The sequence below is a fragment of the Vanessa tameamea genome, chromosome 21 (genome assembly GCF_037043105.1).
Source record: "Vanessa tameamea isolate UH-Manoa-2023 chromosome 21, ilVanTame1 primary haplotype, whole genome shotgun sequence".
NCBI lineage: Eukaryota > Metazoa > Arthropoda > Insecta > Lepidoptera > Nymphalidae > Vanessa > Vanessa tameamea.
The window spans coordinates 2,914,902-2,940,546 of record NC_087329.1 but is presented as its reverse complement, the minus strand read 5'-3'; the positions used below and the strand labels follow the sequence as shown (position 1 = coordinate 2,940,546).

The window sequence follows — 25,645 nt, the reverse complement described above, 5'->3', positions numbered from 1 at the left end:
TGTTATGATTTTCAATTTTATTACAGTTGAATGTGTTTCTTTTTTTAAAATAAATAGCATTATCGATTATTTCGAAAATCATGATACTTCGATGTCCTATGTATTATTTATGTAAGTATTTATATTTAAAAAAATTGTATTTGAGTATTACATCTTATCATTTACTGATCATAAGTAATTAAAATATATATTTTGTGTTGTTTTCTTTTAAAAGAATGACGGTATTAGTATGGGGTGATTATTTTAAATAAGTGTTGTTTGATTAGATTAAGTTCTTGTACTGATATATAAGTAAATAAAATGCGCACATTTACCATGTGATGTCACATAAACGTTATTTCTTAAATGGTATTTTTTTTATCCTTTTATAACTATTTTGAATTAAGATACACTAAAATCTATTGATCCGTCCTCAAAGATTGGTCCGACAAACTTATTTGATGAATTGCCTGTTAAGTATCTATATACTCATATTTGAAAACAAAATAAAGATTTTGAATCACAAAAAAAAACTTCTTAAACATAATATTTCTTTCTTCCCTCGCATAGCGCATTCTTAAAATTATACTCTTGCGATAATTTCTCGTCCAACTATCGACTCTCGAATCGCATCCTAACAAGTTACACTTCAAAAATTTACTTTGTAATCGGGCTGGAATAATTATGCTGGCAACACAAATATCTGTCTCGTCAGTCTTAACTCGAGTCGTCAAGTCGTCACCATCAGCTGTAGGGTGTGAATCAGCTTTCCTATTTATTTCTTATCTGATAATTTACAAGTTACAATATATCGCATTTGCGAATAATGTTTGTAGTGTATATTAAGTGACTAGTTTCTTCATGAACATTCTAAACTTGTTTAAATACTGAATGAAAGGAAACACACGATGTTTTCGCCTAAGTTTATGTTTGTAATATTTACTCTTTTAATAAGTGAATGCGTGCCACGCTCTATAGAAGAGGATGATGAGTCTTTTCTTACTCCACCGAAGTACACAAAATATGACGACCTGGTGACTTTATTTAATAAACTGGAGGCCTCATACCCGGAACTCGCTAAAGTGTACTCGATCGGAAAGTCTGTAGAAGGACGCCGACTTCTTGTGATACAAATAAGTGAAGGTGTAAAACAAATACACCCAGAACGACCATCATTTAAGTATGTCGCAAATATGCACGGCGATGAATCTGTTGGCCGAGAGTTGGTTATTTACTTGGCCCAATATTTACTCTTAAACTATGGTAAAGACGATAGGATTACAAAGCTGGTGAACAGCACTGATATTCATTTGATGCCATCTCTGAATCCTGATGGATTTGAAGCGAGTAAGGTTGGTTAAAGTATTTCTTTTTTGTAATTTATGGTTTCATTTTCGACTATAAGTTACCTTTATTCTTGATTAAAAAACGAGCAAAATTCTTCATTATTACAATTGCAAACATCATTTTTTATTAAATTAGTCTTTTAAACTGCAATTTTCCTTATATGTTAACTTTAAACTCTTAATGTATAATGGTATTCCCCTAAAATGGCAAAAATTATAACAAGTAATAATGCAGTTGTTTATATATTAAGATAACCTTAATTAAACTTAAAAATGACTAAACAAAAGCTACATATTTTTACTCAAAAGCATATACAGATATATAGGAAAATTGTAGTTGACAACATATTATTATTAATTAATATCATATCAATTGTCAAGGACCAGTCAATGATAATGAGGTTATTGCGAGTGTTTGCAAAATATAATAAATGCTATCATTGCATTTCTCTGTATTTGTAAACAAGTCGATAAATTTATTGATATCAATAATTGTACCTTGATCATAAACAAAATTAATAATAAATATGTATTTAAAACACATTAAATGCCTTATTTTTTCTAGTAGTTACGCTAATAGGAAAAAACACCAGTCATCAATTTAAAAAAAATCTAATTAACATAAGAACAAACTAGAGATATATTATATATAAATATTTATTCATACTTTATTGCACACCAATTAATTTTATATTTATATATGTACACCATAAATTATGGTATATATAATTCATATATATAAAGTTACCATGCTCAAATCAAATGCCACAAAAAAAAGAAAAGTTGTTATAGTGTACTTAATATTTCTCATCGTTAAATATTCAATCAAAAAAATTGGAATTTGCCATCCCACCATTAAAAAAGAGACATTATTATTATAAAAATAATATTAACTTTGAAAAATAAAAATATTTAAGTAAATGTATTACAAATTCTCATGAGATAATGTATATATGATTTAAGAAAGACTTGTTTTTATTGTATTATATGATGATATAATTACTATATATAATTAATTTTATACAAAGTTTGTGTATCAATATGATATGAGTAGCTCTCATATCCAAAATGTAGCCACAATTGTTATTAAAAACAAAATTCATTCAATACGTACAATACAGAATGTTGTCTATTTCATGTATGAACTATATATAGTCATGTACAGTAAGGCTGTACTGTATATAGTCATCTTGTTGTTTTGATCGATTTCGACCATGTCTTAACGAAGATGGTTCACGGAATCAACAGCAAAGGAGACATAATATTACACACTTATAAATGCACTCTATTGCCTTAAAATCCATATAGATAGGCAACGACTGAACGGATAGAGTTCAAGCTCGTAGTCAACTTAAAATTAACCGATTTACGAGAAAATTAAAAATTTAAATTTCTTAAAAATTTTGTACACTACTATCTTCCAAATAGCTGATAAATAGCTAAGCGAAGATGGTCTCTCCCGTTCAGGAGAAAGTATCTCTACATCTAAGAAATACCCTTGTTACATCCATTTTATTTCATGAAATCTGAACCGGCGACAAACCGAAATTACCACATTCTATTATTATATTATATTATATATATTAGAGCCGAGATTGGCCAGTGGTTAGAACGCGTGCATCTTAACCGATGATTTCGGGTTCAAACCCAGGCAGGTTAACCACTGAATTTTCATGTGCTTAATTTGTGTTTATAATTCATTTCGTGCTCGGCGGTGAAGGAAAACATCGTAAGGAAACCTGCATGTGTCTAATTTCAACGAAATTCTGCTATTTTATCTTTTTAACATAAAAAGTATCAAAACCTCCGCAAATCGAAGTAATCAAATCTTACAAATTCAACACCTCTATAATTGGACGATATTTCCTCTGATAATCAACTTACCAAAATCCAACTATATTTTAATTTATGTATAAACTATCTCACTGCAAAATATTATCTCGATTACTTTCTACATTAATTGAATACAGTTACTTTTATTAAATTCGTTATATTTTATCAAAACGTCACGAGCGCGTGATCCGGCATTCGTTGAAAAGTAAACCAGTTTAGAATATGTATTGTGTAACATCTAGTTGAATAGAGAAATTAATGTCATCAAGTTCGAAACGATACTTGTATATAAATGATTGGATATTTTAATTGATTATATAAATTTTTAGATCCTTTATCCGCATTTTAAGCTTCGTTTTCCTAAAAATAATATCACTCATGTCGTACTAACTGTTGGTATTTAATGCTTATAGTGCAATTACAAAGTAGTTTCTCAGGAACATTTTAGGAATTAGTTCCTACTAAGTATGAGACACACATATATATTTTTTCAGTCTCTGTTTCACCGAGAGTTTCAAGTTTACCGAACTAAATATTAATTTAAATATCGTGTATACAATGATCGTAGTACTATATACTTAAATAATATTTAAAGCAAACACGAGAACCAAAATGTACTATGCTGTAAACTATAACGGAAAATCTAAATATTATTTTACTGAATATGTACTGTTAATGTTTAGTCAATAGCTATAATTCATCTTGTAGCTAACTTATAAAGCAGATTCCAACATTCTAAAACCTAATATCGGCATAAGTAAAAAAAAATTGGTTTATTGGGTTTTTCTGGCAGAAAAAACTCTCAATAGCAACCCGGAATTTGACTGTGAGTTTAATAAACGATTAGCACATAAAGCCCTTGTTACTGCGCTGCGACTCCGGTCGTATCTGTTTAGATGTGTCTTCAAATTATGAGAGTCCATAAGGGATATAATCTGGGTATGGAAGCGGACATATGAATCGATATGGTGATGGATATAAAATTATTTTCGATTATCCGATTGTTTCGGATAGTTTCAGTTACGAATATTATAGATTACTTAGAAAATGTAAAAGAGAAAATTACAAGGTATCAATCTCTATCTGTAGGCTATATATGTATAATCACAGGCAAAAACAAGATAAAAATAAATATATTTTAATCAGATAGATTTTTATTTTGGATATCCGATAGTTACGGTAACGGTTACGGCGCTCCATAACATCCCTGGAATGCATAGTATGTCCGTCGCAATTGGCTACTACCTTGACAACGGAGTTTAAATCGATCGGAAGTCAGTCATATTGACATGGTACTTTTCAAAATCATATATTTAATTTCATTCCCTAATGATATAATCCTCTGAAATTATAATAAAAAGCCATCCACTTCCAAAGTTCACGCAGTAAAAGTATAATGTAATCATTATTATATGTATATAAATAATGTGCTGTTACAGGAAGGAGACTGCGAATCCCTCAAAGATTATGTAGGAAGAAGCAACGCGAGAGGCGTAGACCTCAATCGCGATTTTCCAGATCAGTTCGATAAGAAGAAGTCAAACGACGACGAGTATTTATTCGGTGGTCGGCAACCAGAGACAGCCGCGCTGATGAGATGGGTTCTATCGAAACAGTTCACGCTCTCTGGAAATTTACACGGCGGAGCTGTTGTCGCCAGTTACCCTTACGATGACTCCAGGTAAAACCGTTGGACGTTATTCCGCTAAATTTAACAATTCCGCCATCTTAATGATTTAATTATTATGGAAATATTTTTTAAAACAAAATAAGTTTTGATATACTGTAAGAATCTAGTTCTACGATAGCTATAATACTTTAAATTTAACGTTAACTTTATCTGACTCGACAAAGGTCTCCTTTAATCTCGAGGTAAAGGCTTGGAACTTAATTCACTACATCAGTGCGGACAAGAAGACTAACACTCGACACATTCGACTCACGCAGGTTTTCTCACGTTGTTTTCATCGACCAATGAGTTTGATACAATAAAATCTTAACATTGTTTGTCCGAAGCACTCATGATCTTCGGTAAGTCTAAAGTCAATTCAGTCAATTCCTTTGTTTACTATTGTCCAAATAAGTCAGTTTAAACATATGTTTTAGTGCATGATTATACAGACTGTATTATCTCTGAAAGTTTTACCAAATCTGAATTATAATAAGAAGGCAGTATTCGATGCTGTTTATTCAGGATGGATACTAATTTAATTGTATTTAATTAAGATCTCTATGCAAATTTGTGAAAAAGAATAACTACTGGAAGGAATTGACATACTCAGCTAACGGTAGCTTTAAATTAAATTTTCGTCGATTCACAAATGTGTATATTTCGATATTTCAGCACTGGTAAGGAATGTTGCGTTGAGAGTCAGACTCCAGACGATAAGTTGTTCAAGTATCTCGCTGGTGTCTACGCGTCTCGACACGATCTGATGAAACGTGGGGATGCTTGTGAACCCGAAAAGTTCACAGACGGTCTCACTAATGGTGCTTTTTGGTATTCAGTCCAAGGTAAGACAGAAAATTAACCACCCCATACTACCCACTTACTTGATCTGTTCTTAATCAAGGTATAAGTAAATAAATAAAAACACTTTCGGGATTTTTGACTGAAGATAGGAAAAATATGAAATCGGTTATATTCTGGAACATATCTAACACAAGAAAATCTAAATGAATATTAATTCCATTTTAAATATCGGTGTAATAAATGAAACTTGATTTGTTTTAGTTTGTCTTATCGTTTTTTCTTACAAATATTGATATTGAAAAATATGCCAACGAAGTTTAGAATACAAGATACAGAGTCCCAAAACGTAACTTAGCACTACGATGGACATTTCATCTTTAATTTATAAATGAATTAAGTCCTATACGATTTCATTTATTTCCTAATATTTTGGATGCAAGAAGATCTCGCGCAACTTCAAGGTCACTTTATCCACTAATGATTACGTTTCCAGGTGGTATGCAAGATTTCAACTATCTCCACTCCAACTGCTTTGAAGTGACTTTCGAGCTCTCCTGCTGCAAGTACCCGCTAGCTGAACAAATGCCCAAATTCTGGACCGATAACCGTGAACCCCTGCTAGCATTTATCGAACAAACCAATATTGGAATACGAGGTTTCGTTGTAGACGAAACAGGGGAGGCTGTTAAGGTGAGTGAGATAACAGTAGCGTGGCCATAAATAACAAAGATCTAGTAATTTTCGAAAAGCTGACAAATATTATATGATATTATGTATGTATATGTAAATATATATGTATATAATGTATTAATTTTGAAATAAACAACGCTATCCAAAGCAACTTGTAACAAAGAACTGACACAAAACTCTATGTTTACTATCTTTAAGTTTTGAGACAAATTAAATAATTCGAAAAAAAAAGTGTGCGTGTGTGTCTATTGACATGTTTATTAAATTGATAACTTTTTGATTGATGTTTTTTTTTCTTTTTTTTATATTAATTTTATAGTAGATAGCATCTAGCAAAAATATAGATTAAAAATAATCGTTTTTCAGTTATTGATTTTAATATTGATTTTTCTCTCGGTTCTATTTTAAAAATGAATATAACTCTTTTTTATTAGTTAGCGTTCAGATCTCTACTGTTCAGCGAATACAAATTCATTGATCTTTTTCGAGTATTCAGAATCATTCATTAGACATTACGTTAAATTTACTATATATTTTTGTTTATCTATCATTTTATTACCTAATTTTATAAAAATCGCTTCACACTATGTTGTTTAATACGAAATATATTTATAGAATGCTGAAATACTAGTCGATGGTATCAACCATCCGGTTAGAACTACGGCACATGGGGCATACTGGCGGTTGTTGCTGCCTGGCCAATACAATATCACAGCCTCCGCACCTGGGTGAGTAATACGCGTGCTCAAAACACGAAGGAATTTAAGGAAACTGTTTCAAAATCAATGAATGTATAAGATCATGTTACCTTTATGTATATAACTGGATAGTGTCGCAGTGCAAAGTAACTAAAACAAATGAGCCAGCCTTATTATCTTCGTGTACGTGACAGACACACTATTTTATTTTACTAGTGCGTGAAAAAGTAGCCAACAGTTTTTTTCAACGCGTTCTCGTAGACGTATAAATCATAATCAAAACATATTAATATCTTAAATTTAATGTTATTGAGTAACATACATATCGATCGGTTGGTTATCTCCTCTCTATTTCTGCACGTACCTGTTTTCGTTCTAAGCTTCTATCACCAAAGGTTGTCTCTGGGAGATCGCTATAAGGGATAAGACCGCCTTTGCGCACCATTTATCTAATATTTATCTAATTTTTCTCGTTTCTCTTGTGTATTTATGTGTTGTGCAATAAAATATTTTAATTAAAAAATACTGTCGTAAATATATGTCTGTTGTAATGTATGTATGAATCGAACAAGCTATGAGAGATCTTTGTATTTATATACTTGTAATATTGTATTCTTCGTTTCCAGATACTCGAGCCCCGAAGTAGTGACGGTGACGGTGTCCGAGGCCGAGCCCACCACCGCCAACCTGACCGTCCACCGTCGGCCGCGCTCGCTCGCCGCCGGTAAGTCGCGACACAACACCGCCGTCACCACCACACACTGCTGGCTACTTGTACATTTCGTACTCGTACTTATATTGCAAGCATAAGGCTAGACAAAAAAAAAGTTGAAGTAACACCCTTAATCTAAAAAAAAAGGTTGTGACTGCCTTCAATTATTTTGGTAATAATAATAGCTAATGAAGAGACATAACATTTTAATTTGATCGTTTATCCAAAGAGTTCATATACAATATCATGTATATATATATATATTATATATATATCCTATTACTTTAAACTATAAAATATATTTTATTGTTAGAACCTAAAATACAATTTTTTAAATTGTGCTTAACACTATCCGAATCGATTTTATTAAAAAAAAATATTATTTAAAAAACGGAAACAATCATTCCAATTTCAAAAAAAAACTATTCAGTATTATTGGTACAATTACGTCAATTAACAAGGGATGTTTGTAAATATAATTTATGATATTTATTTAAATAGAATAGAAATGTATTAACTTTAATGCACACAATTTATTTATAAATATATTTAAAAATTGGCTCAAAAGTAATTTAGGTAAACAATAAGTGCGCAAACGCGAACTTATAGCTTCCAGCGATCTCTTCCGGACCATTAATGAAGGATATTTTCGAATAAAACGTTTATTAGTATTTATTAATATTTTTAATATTCATTAGTATGGACTGTAATCGTATAATTTATCGTGAATAAAATAATGTCATTCTTAAGAGTAAGATTTAGTGTTATATAACTTAATAATAGGATGACTTTGAATAATCAAATATGACATAAAACAATTTTTTATCGTTAGTAATGTCACATAATTATGTCTCTTTCATACACATAATAGTTACTTAAGTGTGAAAGGGACAAATAATGATCACTTTTATTAGTGGGCAGTGTGCCTCTATCATGAATTGTAATAGGCTTTCTATATGACTAAGTTCACTATATTTTATATGCAAAACTTTATCAGTATAAGAATTATTTATATTGTAAAACAACAGCCTGTAATGTGCCACTTGGGCTCAGGCCTCCCCTCCTTTTTTTTGAGGAGAAGGTTTAAGAATTATTAATATAGTGGACTTAATTATTTTTTCATAATTATTTACTATGACGTCATTCGATACCATCATCATTTATTGTATTTAATACAATTAGTAATTTTATATTTAAACAAAATATTTTTGTTATTTGTAAAAAGCTGGCAACACATAATGTTAAGACTTTTTCGTATCATCGTCACTGCCATTTATAATTATTAATATGGTATTAATTTAATAATAAAAGTGCTGTAGGGTTAGTGAGTCATTTAGCTACCTGCACAAGGGACATAACATCTTAGTTACCAAGGCAGGTGGAACAGTGGTGACGTAAGGGATAATCAAGATTTCAAACAGTGGCAATGTCCATAGACCGTTGTGATCGTCTATCAGATGCCATTTTTGCCAGTCAAATGGCATGCCATGTTAAATATAATACTAATATTGCCATATCATATAACTGCTTAACTGAGTATAATCGGTGTTTCTGTAAATGACTACCAGGTAATCCTGCTAAAGCTTCTACTAACAAAATTTCAGCTTTGAATACTTCTTTAAAATAATATTCTTTTCATCCTTGAACTTTGTCTATATTATCTTAAGTCAAAAAATTGTAACTTATTAATTTATTCAATAATAATGTAAATAAAAAAAATAAGCGTACCATTTGATGAATTATTTGCTCATTATATTTATTTTTCACAGGTGTACATATTGTATGAAATATATAAGTATTATATGCAATTGTTCAATTATATAGCAATAAAATAATCAAAATAAAATTACTAATAGAATCTGACTTAGTTTTAATATATTTTTGTTTTGTTTTTGTATTATTTAATACCCTGAATTGTGTCATGTTTGTTCAGAAATATGTTTACGTTTAAAGATGGATGAAATAGTGGGATGAACTTCATGTCCATGCGTCATGTGCATCGAGTAGTCTGACCGCTAAGTGTATGCGTTTCTGGCTGGTGCAGTCACGATAAAAATATTAGTTATTCTCATTTGTCACTTACAAATAATATAATTACGTGAACTAATGTTGAATATATAGTATGTATATTAGTTTAGTATATAATATTACCATGTAAGTAGTTGCGCTTCGCAGTTTCACCGGCTTTGAATTAAGACCATAGATATGACAAGCGTGAATTTCGTGTTCTTATTTTAAATTGATTAAAATTTTTTTAATTCTAAAGTGTAACTACAGGCACAAGGGACATGACATCTTAGTTCTCAATGTTGCGCATTGGTGACGTCAGAAATGGTTAATATTTCTTACAGCTCCAATATCGATGGGCATATAAACAAAGTGGTTTGTCAATTGTTTATGTTTGTTGTGTATTACTAGTAGTGTTGTATATCGATAGTCCACTATCAAGAGACAATCGATTTTATATCGATAGTTCAGTTGTAAGCAATAGTATCGATCTATCGACATTATCGTCACATGTCGATATTATCGATAGCTTCCCATGAGCATCACTATTGATATCCGTGATAATATCGTTAAAATCGTCAGTATTATTACAAGACGATACTATCGATATCTTGAATAGTTTTCTAGGTCAACTATCGATGGTTTTGCAACATAGATTACTAGTCATGATCAACCGACAGACGTCAGAAAAACTTTCTCTTAGTGGCCAGACTACCAACATTGAGTATGTGGGAAATAGCTCCACCTTCTGGTACCTAGGTGTAACAAACATTTAATAGCAATAAACACTTGAACTTTTGAGCTCCATGGTTTTGGGTGAACTTTATAATCTTGCATGAAATAAATTATACTCTATTCCTTATTAGATTTTTTTTTGTTTAAAAATTAGTTTAAAATGGTTTCATTTTATTTTTAATTATATAATAACATGATTATATTATGATAAGAAATTTGAGGCTTAGTGAACTTAATTTTATATTTTCTAGTGTATTATGTTTCATACAAATGATCCAAAGCTACTAGAATTAAGTAAAACAATGAGATTTATCTACGTAGGAACATGTTTAAGAAGTTGATTTAAAAGACTTAATATTACTGATGGATTATGTAAATTTTATCTGTAAAAAATTCATAGCTTATCTACATAAGGTTCGGTTGTAAAGTACATATACGTATGAACATTATTAAGCCTATATTTTAAGCAAATATTGAACCACGATATTAAATGCATACCTTATGTTTGCTCCATAAATAATAGTTTTCGGTGGTGGTTTTATTTCGTTTTCTTGTTACGCACTATTGATTTGCCCGTTCTTACTTTTCCTTTATTTAAAATATGATTTTTCTTCATTTCCTACCATTTTTTGTAAAGTCATTGCATCTTTGTATAACCGTTCATTTTTTCGCTTTAAAGCATTTTCGTTTTATGAGAAACTTAAAAACTATACTTAGTTAATTGTCTACTAAAAATCTGCATATTACTTCTAAGCATTTCACAATTCCACCGCACATTCTCTAGCACCACAGAGTAATTAACATTTCATGCTAACGTTTTTTATTTGAATGCATACGATTCAGCCTGGTATACTCTGTGATTAGGAAATTTTCAAGTACATCAGTTGTCGTACCATTCGAAGGTACGGGTCCAAAACGGGGCATGTCAGGAGTGCGTAACAGGTTCGCACGTCATCCCATCGACGGTCTTTCCGCAGTGGACTTCTCCCATCACAATTACGTCAAGATGGAAAAGTTTCTCCAGAACTTGGCATCGTCATACCCTGACATCACAAAGCTGACGAGCATCGGCAAATCCGTTCAGAACAGAGAACTGTATGTTCTGGAGATAACTAGAGAACCTGGAAGACATATACCTGGTAAGAAAAAAAATTGTTTATTATTATATTACGCAGAGGTATTATAGTGCCCAAACGTTTTCTCTAACGCTCATAATCCAATGGAATGTGATTCAACACGATCGGATAGAGTTGAGACTGAGAACCAAAAGCGATATCCAGCTACTATTTAAACGTCGAGAAACTACTGATAATTTCTGTATAAAAATATCAGCCATAAATATTAACACAAATATTGATTACAGTGCAAAGTTTTGGAATACTTCAAATCATTAATAACCAAAAAATGTGACTAAAATTTGAGCATATCTTTTCCTTCACTTTTTAAAAAACGGCATATATAAGTTACAATATTTAAAAAAATATAGTTTCAAGACCCTTATAAGGGAATAACTAATATTTCCTATTTACCACTATGACAATAGATCAACGGGTCAGGATCGAACCTACGACTTTTTACATCGCTAGGTAAACGATTTTGTCGGAATTTGGTTTGATTGTAAGTTCTGTCACGTGGCAATCTCTGACCATCAGGCAAGCCAGAATTCAAGTACGTCGCCAACATGCACGGCAATGAGGTTGTGGGTCGAGAAATGCTGCTGCTACTAGCCAAGTACCTCTGCCAGCAATATACGAGCGGTGACCTTCGGGTGCAGACAATCCTCAACAGCACCAGGGTTCATCTAATGCCGAGTATGAATCCAGACGGATATGAGCTTGCGAGAGTCAGTGAGTGGCTTTAGTTTTTGCATTTTGATATAATGTATACTAATATTGTAAAGAGGTAAAATTTTTTTTTCTTTTTTTAATCTAGGAGATAATTTCTGGAAATAATGACCCGCTGAATGAAGTTTCACTCATAGAAAGCAACCTCCCTGATTATTTTATGTCATATCATATTATTTTCTTTATTAATAAATTTGACCCGTGCAAAGCTCGAACGGGTCGATTTGAGGAGAAGGTTTGGAGCATATTCCACCACGCTGCTCGAATGCAGGTTGGTGGAGAACACATGAGGCAGAATTTCGTTGAAATTAGACACATGCAGGTATCCTCACGATGCTTTCCTTCATCGCCGAGCACGAGATCAATTATAAACACAAATTAAGCACATGCCATTGGGCCATCTCGGCTCACGTATCGGATATTACAATTTATTAATTGTTAAAGATAAGTGAGCAAACCACGTAACCAACGTGTCGTGTAATATAATATGTCCTTCAGTTCGTCAGATTTCGGATTTTGAGTGAATTTCACGACGGTTCTTCGCTGATTGGTCATATACATTTGGCTGAATTTCATCAGACGTTTCATAGGTATAGCGGTACGGCCCGGGTGAAACGACAATTTGAAAATCTTCAGCTAAGATCTACTGAGTCATCTCGGCTCGTGTTATTATTACGCGTTAACTTTTTTTAGCAAAATTTCACACCTGCCTGTGTGGGTACTCACACATACACGTTCTTTTATGTATTCGTTAAAACAATTTTACTCGTAGCAAATGCTGGTGTCGGGTATTTCATTTAGTATAGGTTAGAAGTCACGAGTGTGTCCGATATGCTATCGTCAAGTTTTGCTAAAGCGTGTGTTTAGGAGTGGTTTTTGTGTGTGAAAAACATTTTTTTTTCCTCTTTTTTTTTTTTTTTTTCATATGTTGCATGAATTGAAATTGTAAATATGCAAAAGTGTGGCGTTTGCAAAGTTTATAGCTGAATGATATTTATAACATTGCTGGCAGTGATGTAATTATATAGCTTTTTTTTTTTTAATTTAGAGGACTACAGCAGTACACATGGCAGGGCGAATGCGAATAATGTCGATCTGAACAGAAACTTCCCGGACCAATATGGACCAACTAAGGTACAATTTTTTTAAAGATAAATATTACTTTATACACGAAATTCTTTTAATGGGCGCCATATAACCTTGCTGTATATAGTTTTAAATTCGCGTTTAAACAGCTGAACCGATTTACATGTAATTTTCGTATGGAGATAGTTTGAGTCCCGGGGAAGGTCAAAGGCTACTTTAATTCACCCCTCGATGTGGGTAAATGAAGGGTTAACGGTTTGTGTGCCATTGGTAAATTTTATAAATTTCGTGCGGGTTAAACCGCACGTTATAGCATAGTATTTACCAGTAACGATTAATATTTTAAGAAAATTAGTCTTATTTATTTTTAAATCTAAATTATTTAATGTTTGTACATTCAACAATTTAGTTTACCCATTTTATCATTGATTTAAAAAGTTAACCACAAACAGCCTGTGTTTTGTTTAATAGTATCGTATGAATTATAGTAATAAATCTTTGGAAGAACATAATTTTTATTGGCAATAATTTTTTGTATCGGTTCGCCTTCGACGTCAAAAATTCCAATGAGAAATCTTTTAAAATCAATACTAATATTATAAAAGCGAAAGTAACTCTGACTGTCTCTAATTCACGAAACACTAAACAGAATTTGTCAAAATTTGGTATGAAGCAAGACGCAACACCAATAAAAGATAAGGCCACTATTTTGTACCTAAAATCTGCAATCGCATAATGTCCCTCAGCCATAACACGCGATCGAAGCCGCGGCCGAAAATTAGTTTACAATACCGTGGTTAATTTTTTATTGCACATTTATTTTCCAGTATAACAAGAACTTCGAACCCGAAACACAAGCAGTAATGAATTGGACTTTGTCTATCCCATTCGTTCTATCCGCAAACTTACACGGAGGGTCTCTGGTTGCGAACTACCCGTACGACGGCAACCAGGACATGACTAACGGCGAAGAAAACTTAACTCCGGATAACGCAGTTTTCGTACATATAGCACAAGTTTACTCAAATGTAAGTTTTCAAGCGCCTAAGATATTGTGTCATTTTTATTTTGACGATTTCGTTTTTTACATGTAGCAACACAATTTAATTTAATCATTAGTCACATAACAACACTCAGATCACAACAATGTAAAAAAATTCAGTCCAAATTAAAAATCCATCAACATAAAATCTCTACTTTAATCACTCAGATGAAACTCTAAATTTAATGTCGAAAGTTTGATCTAAACACGTACTCAAGTTAAGAGGCCGCATTTTCTGTACGCATAAAGCATATAGTGCGAGTTATTTATTCAATTAGTTTCGTGCTGTGTCAGTGAAACATGTTTAATTTATTGAAAATAATTTATAATACTTAGAAAGTTTTGTTCCAATGGATGTATATTACATTTCACAGGCTCATCACAAAATGCATCTTGGCCAGCCCTGTAAGGACACAAGCGACGATAACTTCCCAGAAGGCATCACGAACGGCGCTAAATGGTAAGCAGGCAGACCGGAAATAGTTCAGACGCAGAACCAAAAAAATCAATTATACCTCATCATCATCAAATCCTCAAATCAACCTCAAATCATTATTAGATTAAATTATTTAAAACAAATAGTTTAAATTAAAACATTCATTGAAGTTATTTGTTTTATTGCAGATTCATTCATTACTATTTGTCCTATTATAAGTTGATCGGTAGGTGATGTGAATGAAAAAGGTGGTCTATGTCTTAAGAGCCGAGATGGCCCAGTGGTTAGAACGCGTGCATCTTAACCGATGATTTCGGGTTCAAACCCAGGCAGGCACCACTGAATTTTCATGTGCTTAATTTGTGTTTATAATTCATCTCGTGCTCGGCGGTGAAGGAAAACATCGTGAGGAAACCTGCATGTGTCTAATTTCAACGAAATTCTGCCACATGTGTATTCCACCAACCCGCATTGGAGCAGCGTGGTGGAATATGCTCCATACCTTCTCCTCAACGGGAGAGAAGGCCTTAGCCCAGCAGTGGGAAATTTACAGGCTGATTATGTTATGTTTTTATTATGGATGTCCTTTCTGGGGGTTCGAGCTTGCTTTATACAATTCCATAAATAATTATGTTCGATGATTTCGTCGTAACAGATCAACTGAGAGTTACTTTCCCATTCACTAATAAAAGTATAGATTGTATTGTAGGTCGTTATATTTATGTAATACACAATAATAATTAATCACCGAAACATTACGAGAATGAACTATTGTGACGTTGTTCACTTCTTACAGGTACGTATTAGCTGGTGGAATGCAAGATTGGAACTACTTGCATTCCAACGACATGGAGATAACGCTAGAGCTGGGCTGCTACAAGTTCCCACCGTCGGAAGACTTGCCGACATATTGGGAAGACAACAGAGAAGCCTTGCTGGAATTCATTGAAGAGGTAGATATTGTTCTTGCTTAGTTAAAATTACTGATGGTAAGTGGTACCGTGACGGTCTCGACCAGATGGTTATTCTATACAGACAAGCCAGCACGATACAATGCAATTTATGTACAAGCTGTAAGTATGTTTTTGTTGCCTATCCAATAGGTACTAACAACTTTGGATATAATAGAAACTTCAATCGTTGGTTTTTTGACGTATTGTTATTGCAAAGATTTATAAAGAAAAACTTGCTGCTGTGCGCGGTTTTAGCCGTTTGAAACGGTATTGCTCCTTAGAGGTTCATAATATAAGTTCCAGTCTGTTAAAATCTCACTTCTGGGCAAAGGCCTTCCTTTTGAGGAGAACGTTATGTAGTTGAGACCACGCTGCTCCAAAGCGACTTGATTTATACACGTGGCCGATCCACAACGTGCAGGTTTTTTCACGATATTTCCCTTCACCGACGAGCGCGAGATGAATTCTAAATACAATTGAGCACGTGAATTCAGTGGCGCTCACCCGAGACCGTTGGGCCTCAGAGGCTCATAATAAAATGTAATTTATTTAATCAACATATTTTCTCATTAAATGAGCTCAAACGCATAAAGATTGTTCAACTCGTCCTGTGTAGATCCTGAGATCAGTGCTATTAAAACAAACTATGTATTTAGTTTTTCATATCATAATATATGATGATTCTCCCGCCAAGGTCCACAAAGGCGTCACCGGCTTCGTCCACAGCCACATCGGCCACGGCCTCGCCAACGCCACCATCTCCGTGTCCGGCATCCGCCACCCCGTGCGCTCGGCGCGGGACGGCGACTACTGGCGATTGCTGGTGCCCGGCAGCTATAACGTCACTGCCAGCAAAGAGGGGTGAGAGGAAGTTCCGTTTGGATATGTTTACTTGCAAAGAGGGGGACACGAGGAGACCTAATTAAAACTCTGTGTCATTAAATTTGGTCACATAGAAAAAGCAAACTATCTTAATATATATAAGAAGGCTTGATATCGTCTATGCCAAATAGCCGACACTATAGTCACGTACTATCTGTAAGGGGGGGGGGGTTAGTTGTTAGCAAAAATACTTAGATTAAAACTATGTCTAGACGAATGACACAGAAAACTTGTAAATATATATGGCGACTTGACGCTGACGTTTGAATAGTTAAACAATAACCACGAATCGTATGTGGTACAACAGGACGGATAAAAATTTAAAAAGAGAAGTAGAGTACATTATATACCGGTTTTCGAAATTTACCGCCATTGGTGATAGTCACTCAAAACAGTGGCGGTAAATCAAAATATACGATAATAGTAGATAAAACGAAAGGTTCCATGGGACATGTTATGTTTTCAATTATAAATACAATACATCAATTTACGTAGCATTAGCATTTTAGCATTAGCTGTCTGTAAATTTCCCACTGCTGGGCTAAAGGCCTCCTCTCCCTTTGAGGAGAAGGTTTGGAGCATATTCCACCACGCTGCTCCAATGCGGGTTGGCGGAATACACATGTGGCTGAATTTCGTTGAAATTAGACACATGCAGGTTTCCTCGCGATGTTTTCCTTCACCGCCGAGCACGAGATGAATTATAAACACAAATTAAGCACATGAAAATTCAGTGGTGCCTGCCTGGGTTTGAACCCGAAATCATCGGTTAAGATGCACGCGTTCTAACCACTGGGCCATCTCGGCTCTTTACTTGACAATGCATAATATCACAAGAAATGAAAATTATTGTTGAATATCCAGTGTGAATTAAAACAATAACAACAGAAAAGTTTATATAAAAGAATGAGACAGAGAAGGTAGAAGGAGTGACATCTGCCTTGACGCTCTACTGTGAGCCGCGTAAAAGAACTGCGTTCTAATTTTTACTTTTTGATGTAGTTATGAAAGTATAACAGAGCAAGTAACGGTCCCTGTGAACGGCTCGGTCAGCCTCAACTTCACCTTGATGCCAGACGACCCTCAGCACTGGTCCTCTGCTTATGACTTCCGGTAAGTGATTAATTATGAACCTTATCTGTTACGCAATAGAGTTGAATCTGGCTTGCTTCGTATTAATGTTGTAACATCGCCTTTTGCATCGTCTTGAGCTATCTAAACCCTTGATAATTATACAAATATATTTTAATTACAAAACAAGTACTGTGCTTTTAATTTTATTGCAATATAAAAGTAAATAGAAAATATATACGTGAATTAAAATATTTCACTCAGTTCTCAAGTTAACGAATAACTTCTGATTAGTTGTCTGATTAATTATCTTTATGTAATACTCCTTATACCATGACTATAATAATTATCATATTTTACACACCATGTATATACTTTCCACTTTATCTCTATATGAATATATATTTGTAACTTGTATAACATAAGTGTGCCCTCAGCCTTTCATTCTCTCAATCAAATAATTCATATAAAGAATAATAGTTTTTAATAAAAATGGCGTGCTATTTAATAAGCTAAGAAGAGTACGCGAATTGGAACTGATTATATCGATGTAGCTGCATGGTTCTGGAAACATCGATTGAGTATATTTCGATTAATCGATTGTTATTTATTTATCTATCTATATATTATTTAATTGACCATGAAAATAAAAAAATTCAGGCAAAAAATACGCCTTCAGAACTTATTGAATTTATAGATTTACAAAAATAACCTATCAATTCAATGGCGATAGATCATAGACTTTTTTTACACATTAAATAGAGAGGGCGTCATTTAAGCGCTTTTCAAACAAATTAAAATGTCCCATCAATGAAAACTTTTGTCTGTTTAGTATGTATTGTTTCCATATTTTTATAAGCACTAATACAGTAACTATTTTCTACATAAAATATAATCGATTAATCGATAAACAATCGATGTTCAAGTGACACTACGTAGTTAACATTCGCATGCACTATCCAAAACAAAATTTTCTGTTTTTGTTTTTTTATATTTTAGCTCTTTGGTTGTGATTATTTGACAAAGTTCAATCTTTGTCAAGTCTTCATTGTACAAATAAAAAAAGTCAATGAAAGGCTTATTGCTGATTTAAATTTATTATATACAGAGGCGGGCAATATACCGAAATGAGATTGGGAATAAATAAATGACATATTATGTATGTATTATTATAAATATATATGTCATTTACTTTTGCAATTATCTTTTTATTTCTATACTTACATCGCATAGAGAATATTTATAATGTTACTATATATATTTATAATTGTCACAGAGTATACAAAACTTAGATAATTATTTTGTGTACACTTTTCTAATTTACAAATTATATTAATCTATAATTATATATTATCGATTTATTTGTAAAAAAAATACAAACTTTTGAAATCATATTTTTAATCTTTAAAAAGCGTTTCTGTTTTATTTTTTTTACAAATATATTTTTGATTGATTTTTTATAATTATGTATATAAAGAAATATATGTATATACTGGCGTTTGTCTATTGTTTCGGACTAACTGTCTGCACGTACTAATGATTCGACATTTCAGTTTCCATTGTACTTACTCATTTATTTCTAATCTTTAATTATCTTTAAACATTATTATAATAATATTAAATCAATAGTTAAACAAGTCTTAAGCTAGAATTTGTTACCTTAGAAGCATGTTTTCTTCCGTTCATTTTTGCTTCATTCATATTCCATTATAATTTTATTATTATTTGAAACATTAATACCTAAAATACATATTTAATGTAATCAATTTCTTCCTTATTTTGTATTTACTGCTTGATATTGATAATGTTAGTTTTTATATCTTATACAGATAATTAATTTAATTGCACTAATGTTTGGTTCAAATAAAAGTGTAATAGATTTATAATATAGAGTTTTGGGCAATTTTCTATGTGGATTTTTGAATCGTTGACGTTTGAATTTGTTGAATCATATATTGTATTAAACGACTTCAGTGCTGACTAACGCTTACTATTCATTTCTAGATTCTAAACATAACTTAACATAAAATATTTTATAAAACAATTAAAGAATCAAAACTTTAAACAAGTACAATCTCAGGTTTCAATATATTGTAAATATATGATATGCCCTAATCATTTTGTTATCAAAATGCCTTCGCAAAACTAACCACATTATAGTTTTTTCATTAATAAATGTATATTTATTAGACACATTATATATATAACATGTGCGTGTCTCGAATTCGTTTGTGTAAAAAAAAAAAAATCATAAAAATCGGTCTAACTGCTCAGGAGGAGTTCAGCATGCATGCTGTACTTCTGTACACAGAAGATTAATATATATATTGTTTTGAGTTACACTCTAGAGCTTTACTGAGATATAAATAATAGTACGTTTTTATTATCTCTTCTTAATCTAAAAAGAAGAAGAATAATTCTTTTTTTAATGTTATATAATATGTTTAAATAAATACACTGTTCGTACAAAAATTGTTGTAGCCTTTGAGATGTTAGGTTGTAAATTATCTATTATAGGTGGCGCTGTTGTCGCCACATACCCACAAACTTTACACCACGCACACAAACCTTAACCGAGTTATTTAATCAATAATTCTTATAAAAAAATCATAGTGTTTTGGACAATATAATGAACAAGCACTACCACACTCCGCTGGAGATGTACGCGGAGCTGGCGGAGTTAGAGAACAGGTTCCCAGACATCGCGGAGTTCCGCGCCGGAGACAGCATGAAAACCGCCACGCTACACGAGCTGAAGATAACCGATGATGTGAGTGCTCAATGTAGTAAAGTATTCAATTAATAATTATCATTGATAATACTTCTAACAACATTTTCTTATAAACATCTTACAGCTTTAACTGGTAGGTTTACGTATATATTATATTAGCGGGTCAAGAAAATTACAAAGTCCTGTCAATCAAATAAACTATATAATATTATATATATCATCTATATAATATCGTCTTTGCTATTGAGAAATGATATGTTGTTATTTATTAATATTTCTTAATAAATCCATTACTAGTAAAGATTTTCTAATTCCAAGGTCAACTGTGGTGCTCATTTGAAAGTAATACTAAAATAGAATACTTTTTCCAGGCTGGATCGCCGGAAGAAACTAAATTCCACATCGCTCTCATAAGCAACCTATACGGCTCACAGCCTCTGGGACAAGAGATGTTGCTGAACTTTGCGCGTCATATTTGCACCGCCTACCAAATAGGAGAGCCCATACATAAACGACTATTGAAAAACGCGGTACTACACTTCATACCGAATCTAGACCCATTGTTCGGCAAAGTACTGAACCTCTACGACCATACAGAGAAATGTGATCTCGATGTCATGGAAGAGGAATTCGGAAGCAGTCTCTACAGTTACTTGACGAAGAAGAATTTAAATTCGCTATCCAACTACACGAGGGAGAAAGCGTTCGTTGGCTTATTAGAGTCGGAACGATACGATTTGATACTGGATTTGGGTTCCGGGAGCGAAGATGTGACTATCCCCAACTTTTCCAAAGACATTTTTGAGAAGTTCGCTCACAAGTACCAGGATAACAGGACACCGAGTAACAAATACCCGTGCAAGGAAACTATGAACGTGCAGCACGAAAATCTTCTGGATTTAATATACGAGAGGTTCAATGTTCCGATAGTGTCGGTCGGCCTGAGCTGCTGCAAGATGCCGCTGGAGAATGACATAGCGTGGACGTGGCGGAATAACTTGCGAGGAATCATGAAGTTCATCGAACAGGCTAATACTGGTTAGTGATCGTTCATTGCAAAAGTACTACCATTGATAGCTCGTTTCTGTGTTGGAGGTACTTTTGGAGTACTAGGTTACTTTAGTACAGAGAAAATGGCGATTCATAATGTGAATTGAATTGAGTAAAGTGTGAGCACGTTCTTTCAGCGCGTAATCGTTTTGACATAACTAAAAGTTCCTAAAAGAGTGCAGGACTGCACAACGGTGCCCTAACCGAGTCGTGACGTGGTGCCGCAGGCGTGGGGGGCTTCGTGCGCAACGAGCAGGGCGGCGCCATGCGCGGCGCCGTGCTGGCCGTGGCGGGCAGCGCGCGCCAGTTCCGCGCGTCGCGCAACCTCGCGCACTACCGCGCGCTGCTGCCGCCCGCCGACTACCGCGTCATCGTGCGCTGCCACGGCTACCGCGACCAGGTGCGTGCCGTGCTGCCGTGCTGCCGTGCTTGCATTACACTTGTAGACATCTCGACGTACGGGCGATATCCTCGTCCTCATCCGTGATTGACGATAAGTCCACTGACCGCAGCGAATGGTTCGATCGCCTATTCCGATCGTAGGAGTGAAGACAAGTAAACAACTGAAGTGTCATGGCACCAATATTCATAATGATTCGTTAATAAAATTACATTTCGAATGTCAGCAAAAGTGGCACTTAGAAGGTAAAATTGAAAAGTTATGAGTAGCTCAGTAACTATTTGTAATGCGTATTATAGCAAATCCCATGAAATATGTAAATCAAAGATTTGTTTTTATAGTTTGAAATTAATAGAAATTTACATCACTCCCATATCACACTGAATACAGATTTTTTTTTGAAAATACGAGCATACATTTCTGCAGATGCTGACATGGCGTGTGGTCGAAGGAGTCGTGAAGCAGAAGGACGTCGTGCTTCGAAGGATTAACGCTGAGGAAATCCCCGGTGGGCAGTTCGAAGATATACCGATTCCAAAAGATCCGGACACTGTATACATTACTGGTATGAATGATGCTAGAGATCTTAAACTAATTACAAAGTAGTTATGGCCGTGTGATGATAGTATAGATCCAGGGCCGGACGGTAAGTTTACGGGGCCCTGGGCTAACACTACTTAGGGGCCCACCTAAGACATATCTGAACGTAGACTTGAATTAAATTAGTTAAATGAGTTTGATTAATTGCAGGACTCGCAGGGCCGCAAACCATACGATCTGTTTAATTTAAATAAAGTTATATATTCTTTCGCATAATCGTCTATTTTTAAATTTGACTTGACTTAGCTGGGGCCTTGAATCCACGGGGCCCTGGGCTGAAACCCAAAAAGCCATATCGTAGATCCGGCCCTGTATAGATCTATAGTTGATAACACGCCTTGGAAATTATACGATCGTCTCCTGATTATTTCTTTTTTGATATTGAATATTTGTAAAGAATCACTAATTGACAAAAAAAGACCTGCTGAGTTTCTTTCGCCGGTTCTTCTCAGGTCAGGGTATTTTCCTTTCCCGACCGGTGGTGGTGTTTAATTTGATTCTACATAGAATAGAGGAATTTGATTTGATTCACGAAAGCCTCATGTCAAATTATCGGCGTGCATTAGTATGAGTAACTCTCGTGCATACATGATGTCTGTGCTGTCCGTGAGACGACTAAGTGTAACGACAGCAAAATAAATACAAAATATTTTTTATTAAAAATTCCTATATGACATATATTGCTCGCGGTGTGTAGTCTATTGTTTTATATTTTATTTACCTCACAAAAAAATTATCATTAAAAATTGGAAAAACTTACAATATGGGTTAGAATATTGAGCTAACTATAAATAAATAAGTACGCATTGTTATGTAAAATTCATACTACTTCCAGTGATTGGACTTGATATACTATTTTATATATTTAGTGTTGCTCTATCTGTTGTATATATGTAATGCCAGTGAGTATGGCACCAGTGTTATTTTTTATAGTGTAACAAAAATCTTCATTATTTTATATCCTTATAGGTTTATCTCTGGACCGTGACAGCGCCCCCCTCGCCGAAACAGAGTTGACAGTCTTCCCCTTGGATTCCAAACGACCAATATCTTCGAACACCAGTGACCAATACGGTCGATACGTGATCACACTACCTGTCACGTACATGGGACACGAAGTACTGCTATCGGCTGTTAATGATGGATTTATTACGAAGAGCAGGCACGTTAAGGTAAGTGCTTACAAATGTAATGCTATCTTGTTCTTACATAAGTTTAATCATATGTATCTGTCTTACTTTATTATAGTACGCCAAATAAACATGTCTCCTCTTTAATGTTCTAAACTTTATTAATATATACATCATCTTGTTTTCAGATAAATAGCAACGATAATGTCACACCGAACGTCCTACTCAAGTTGGAGAAAGACGACAATATACTCGGGATGTCACGTTTCGTTTTCGTAATGGTAGCAGGTATGTTTATTTAAATCCAAGCCTATTTAAACACTCCTTACTCTTCCACGATACTTTACAATGAAGCTGTATTTACTAACAAACATTTAATATTATAAGATGTCAATTTAAAACTGAACTGAAAAAAACTGTTTTCATTTATTAAAAAAATAGCTATGTATTTATTACCTTGGAGCTCGAAACGTTCTTTTGGGATGTTTTTAATGGTGAGATTATTTAACGGTTGCGTCACCATATGTTTACAATATTAATTATATTCACAATAAAATTGATCTTTTTGTAAGAAACAGTGACTATGATTGTGTACTTCTCAGTAGAATCTACTTTCCAATATGACGATTCAAGAGTACTTTTATACGCCACCTTGAATAAAGAATACTTAGATTTTGACTAATGTCGGTGCGGCAGGCGTGGTGGGCGTGGCGGTGGTGGTGGCGGGCGCGTGGTGCTTCGCGCGCCGCCAGCGGGCGCAGCTCGCGCGCCGCGACTACCACTTCGTGCAGCTGCCGTCCGACGACAAGCGCCCGCTGTGCGAGGACGAGGCCTACGGTGAGCTTGCGTTGGGTATTACACGACAGACTGTGTCAGGGGTACGCCCGGGACGAGTTTAGTTGCCGACCCATGAAGGAATCTGTGTGATATTGAAGATTGAAAGTCAAACTTTTGTATAGATTTGATAATATATTACATATTCTAGAAGACTAAGCTAAAAAACATCCCAATCCAAAACTTGCTCAGCACTCCTGAATAGCGAAAGCTGGCCCTGAGTAAAGCCGATAGGCAGCCTGGTTACCTATCAAAATTATAAAAACGTAACGCTTCTAAAGCCACAACTATTATGTAACAATCAAATACGCATTAGCGACGTGGTGTCCCAAAGTTAACCGATGGAGTACAATGTAATTAATTTTATAGGAATAATATATTTTTAAATGAATTAAATCTAATTTTAATTTTATTGATAGATATTGTCAGGAAGCCGTACTACGATGAAGAAGATTTACCGCCATCTGAGACAGATTCGGAGGAGGACATCGTACTGCTCAGATCAGAACGGGAATGGAGACCAGTGAACGATGAGTAGAGAAACGACCTCCTGTCGCATGTTATGATTTTTCTGCCGACAGTCTTCCAATGCAGATCTTTTACCTTGGATTATTGACCTACATGCTTGAATGTTTTGTAACTTTTTTAATACCGTGCCAAGTGAGTTCTTACACACACAAAGTCACTCTTACTCGTAAAGGCGCCGAAGCACCCCGGACTATGACATTAAAAAAACAGCGATTGTCTGTGTGCGCACGTACACTTGTGTAGTAAGTATCTATGTTCGGTCGGGGTGACGTCATCATCGTGAAAAATAAAACAAATCTTGAGAACAAAGAACGTATGCCGACCCTGATAATACGCGCGTTTAATACACGTAATTTGTATAAATTCAATCACATTATACATATGATTGTGTTTCCTACTAGTACAGTCACAATCAAAATAGCTTTTAATTAAAAAGTCTTATAAGATCATATGTCATAGGATCCCTATTACCAATAAATTACATTTTAATTAATGCCACTGTAACATACTCGTCGTATAAATTAGAAGATGAACTTGAATATCTGTATATAATTATCTAATGTGCGATTAGATTTACGAACAGGA

The 25,645-nt window shown here is 34.1% G+C and overlaps 2 protein-coding genes across 3 annotated transcripts in view; one reads left to right on the top strand and one right to left on the bottom strand.

Annotated features, from left to right (window-relative positions):
* LOC113402369 (RNA-binding protein 12) overlaps positions 1-25,645 on the bottom strand; it is a 188,265-nt gene that overhangs the window by 27,899 nt on the left and 134,721 nt on the right. The gene's annotated exons all lie outside the window — the stretch shown is intronic.
* Positions 680-25,150, top strand: LOC113403675 (carboxypeptidase D-like). 2 transcript variants are annotated; one of them, XM_064218160.1, is made up of 22 exons: positions 680-1,331; positions 4,598-4,839; positions 5,503-5,672; positions 6,125-6,321; positions 6,937-7,049; positions 7,646-7,743; positions 11,451-11,612; positions 12,126-12,320; positions 13,366-13,451; positions 14,231-14,431; positions 14,820-14,905; positions 15,678-15,834; positions 16,529-16,695; positions 17,719-17,829; positions 20,401-20,557; positions 20,890-21,556; positions 21,796-21,968; positions 22,395-22,533; positions 23,538-23,740; positions 23,887-23,986; positions 24,395-24,535; positions 24,952-25,150. In XM_064218160.1, exons 1-22 carry the CDS (start codon positions 888-890, stop codon positions 25,068-25,070), a joined length of 4,128 nt encoding a protein of 1,375 aa, XP_064074230.1. In that variant the 5' UTR covers positions 680-887; the 3' UTR covers positions 25,071-25,150. The 2 variants fall into 2 exon arrangements, with proteins under 2 accessions (XP_064074230.1, XP_064074229.1); XM_064218159.1 differs by having other exon boundaries at positions 11,376-11,612.

Excerpts from the sequence above, each read along its gene's own strand:
- LOC113403675 (XM_064218159.1), top strand. The coding sequence starts at position 888 with ATGTTTTCGCCTAAGTTTATGTTTGTAATATTTACTCTTTTAATAAGT. Across the intron at positions 12,321-13,365 it reads ATATGAGCTTGCGAGAGTCA|AGGACTACAGCAGTACACAT; the intron begins GTGAGTGGCTTT and ends TTTTTAATTTAG. Across the intron at positions 22,534-23,537 it reads GGACACTGTATACATTACTG|GTTTATCTCTGGACCGTGAC; the intron begins GTATGAATGATG and ends ATATCCTTATAG.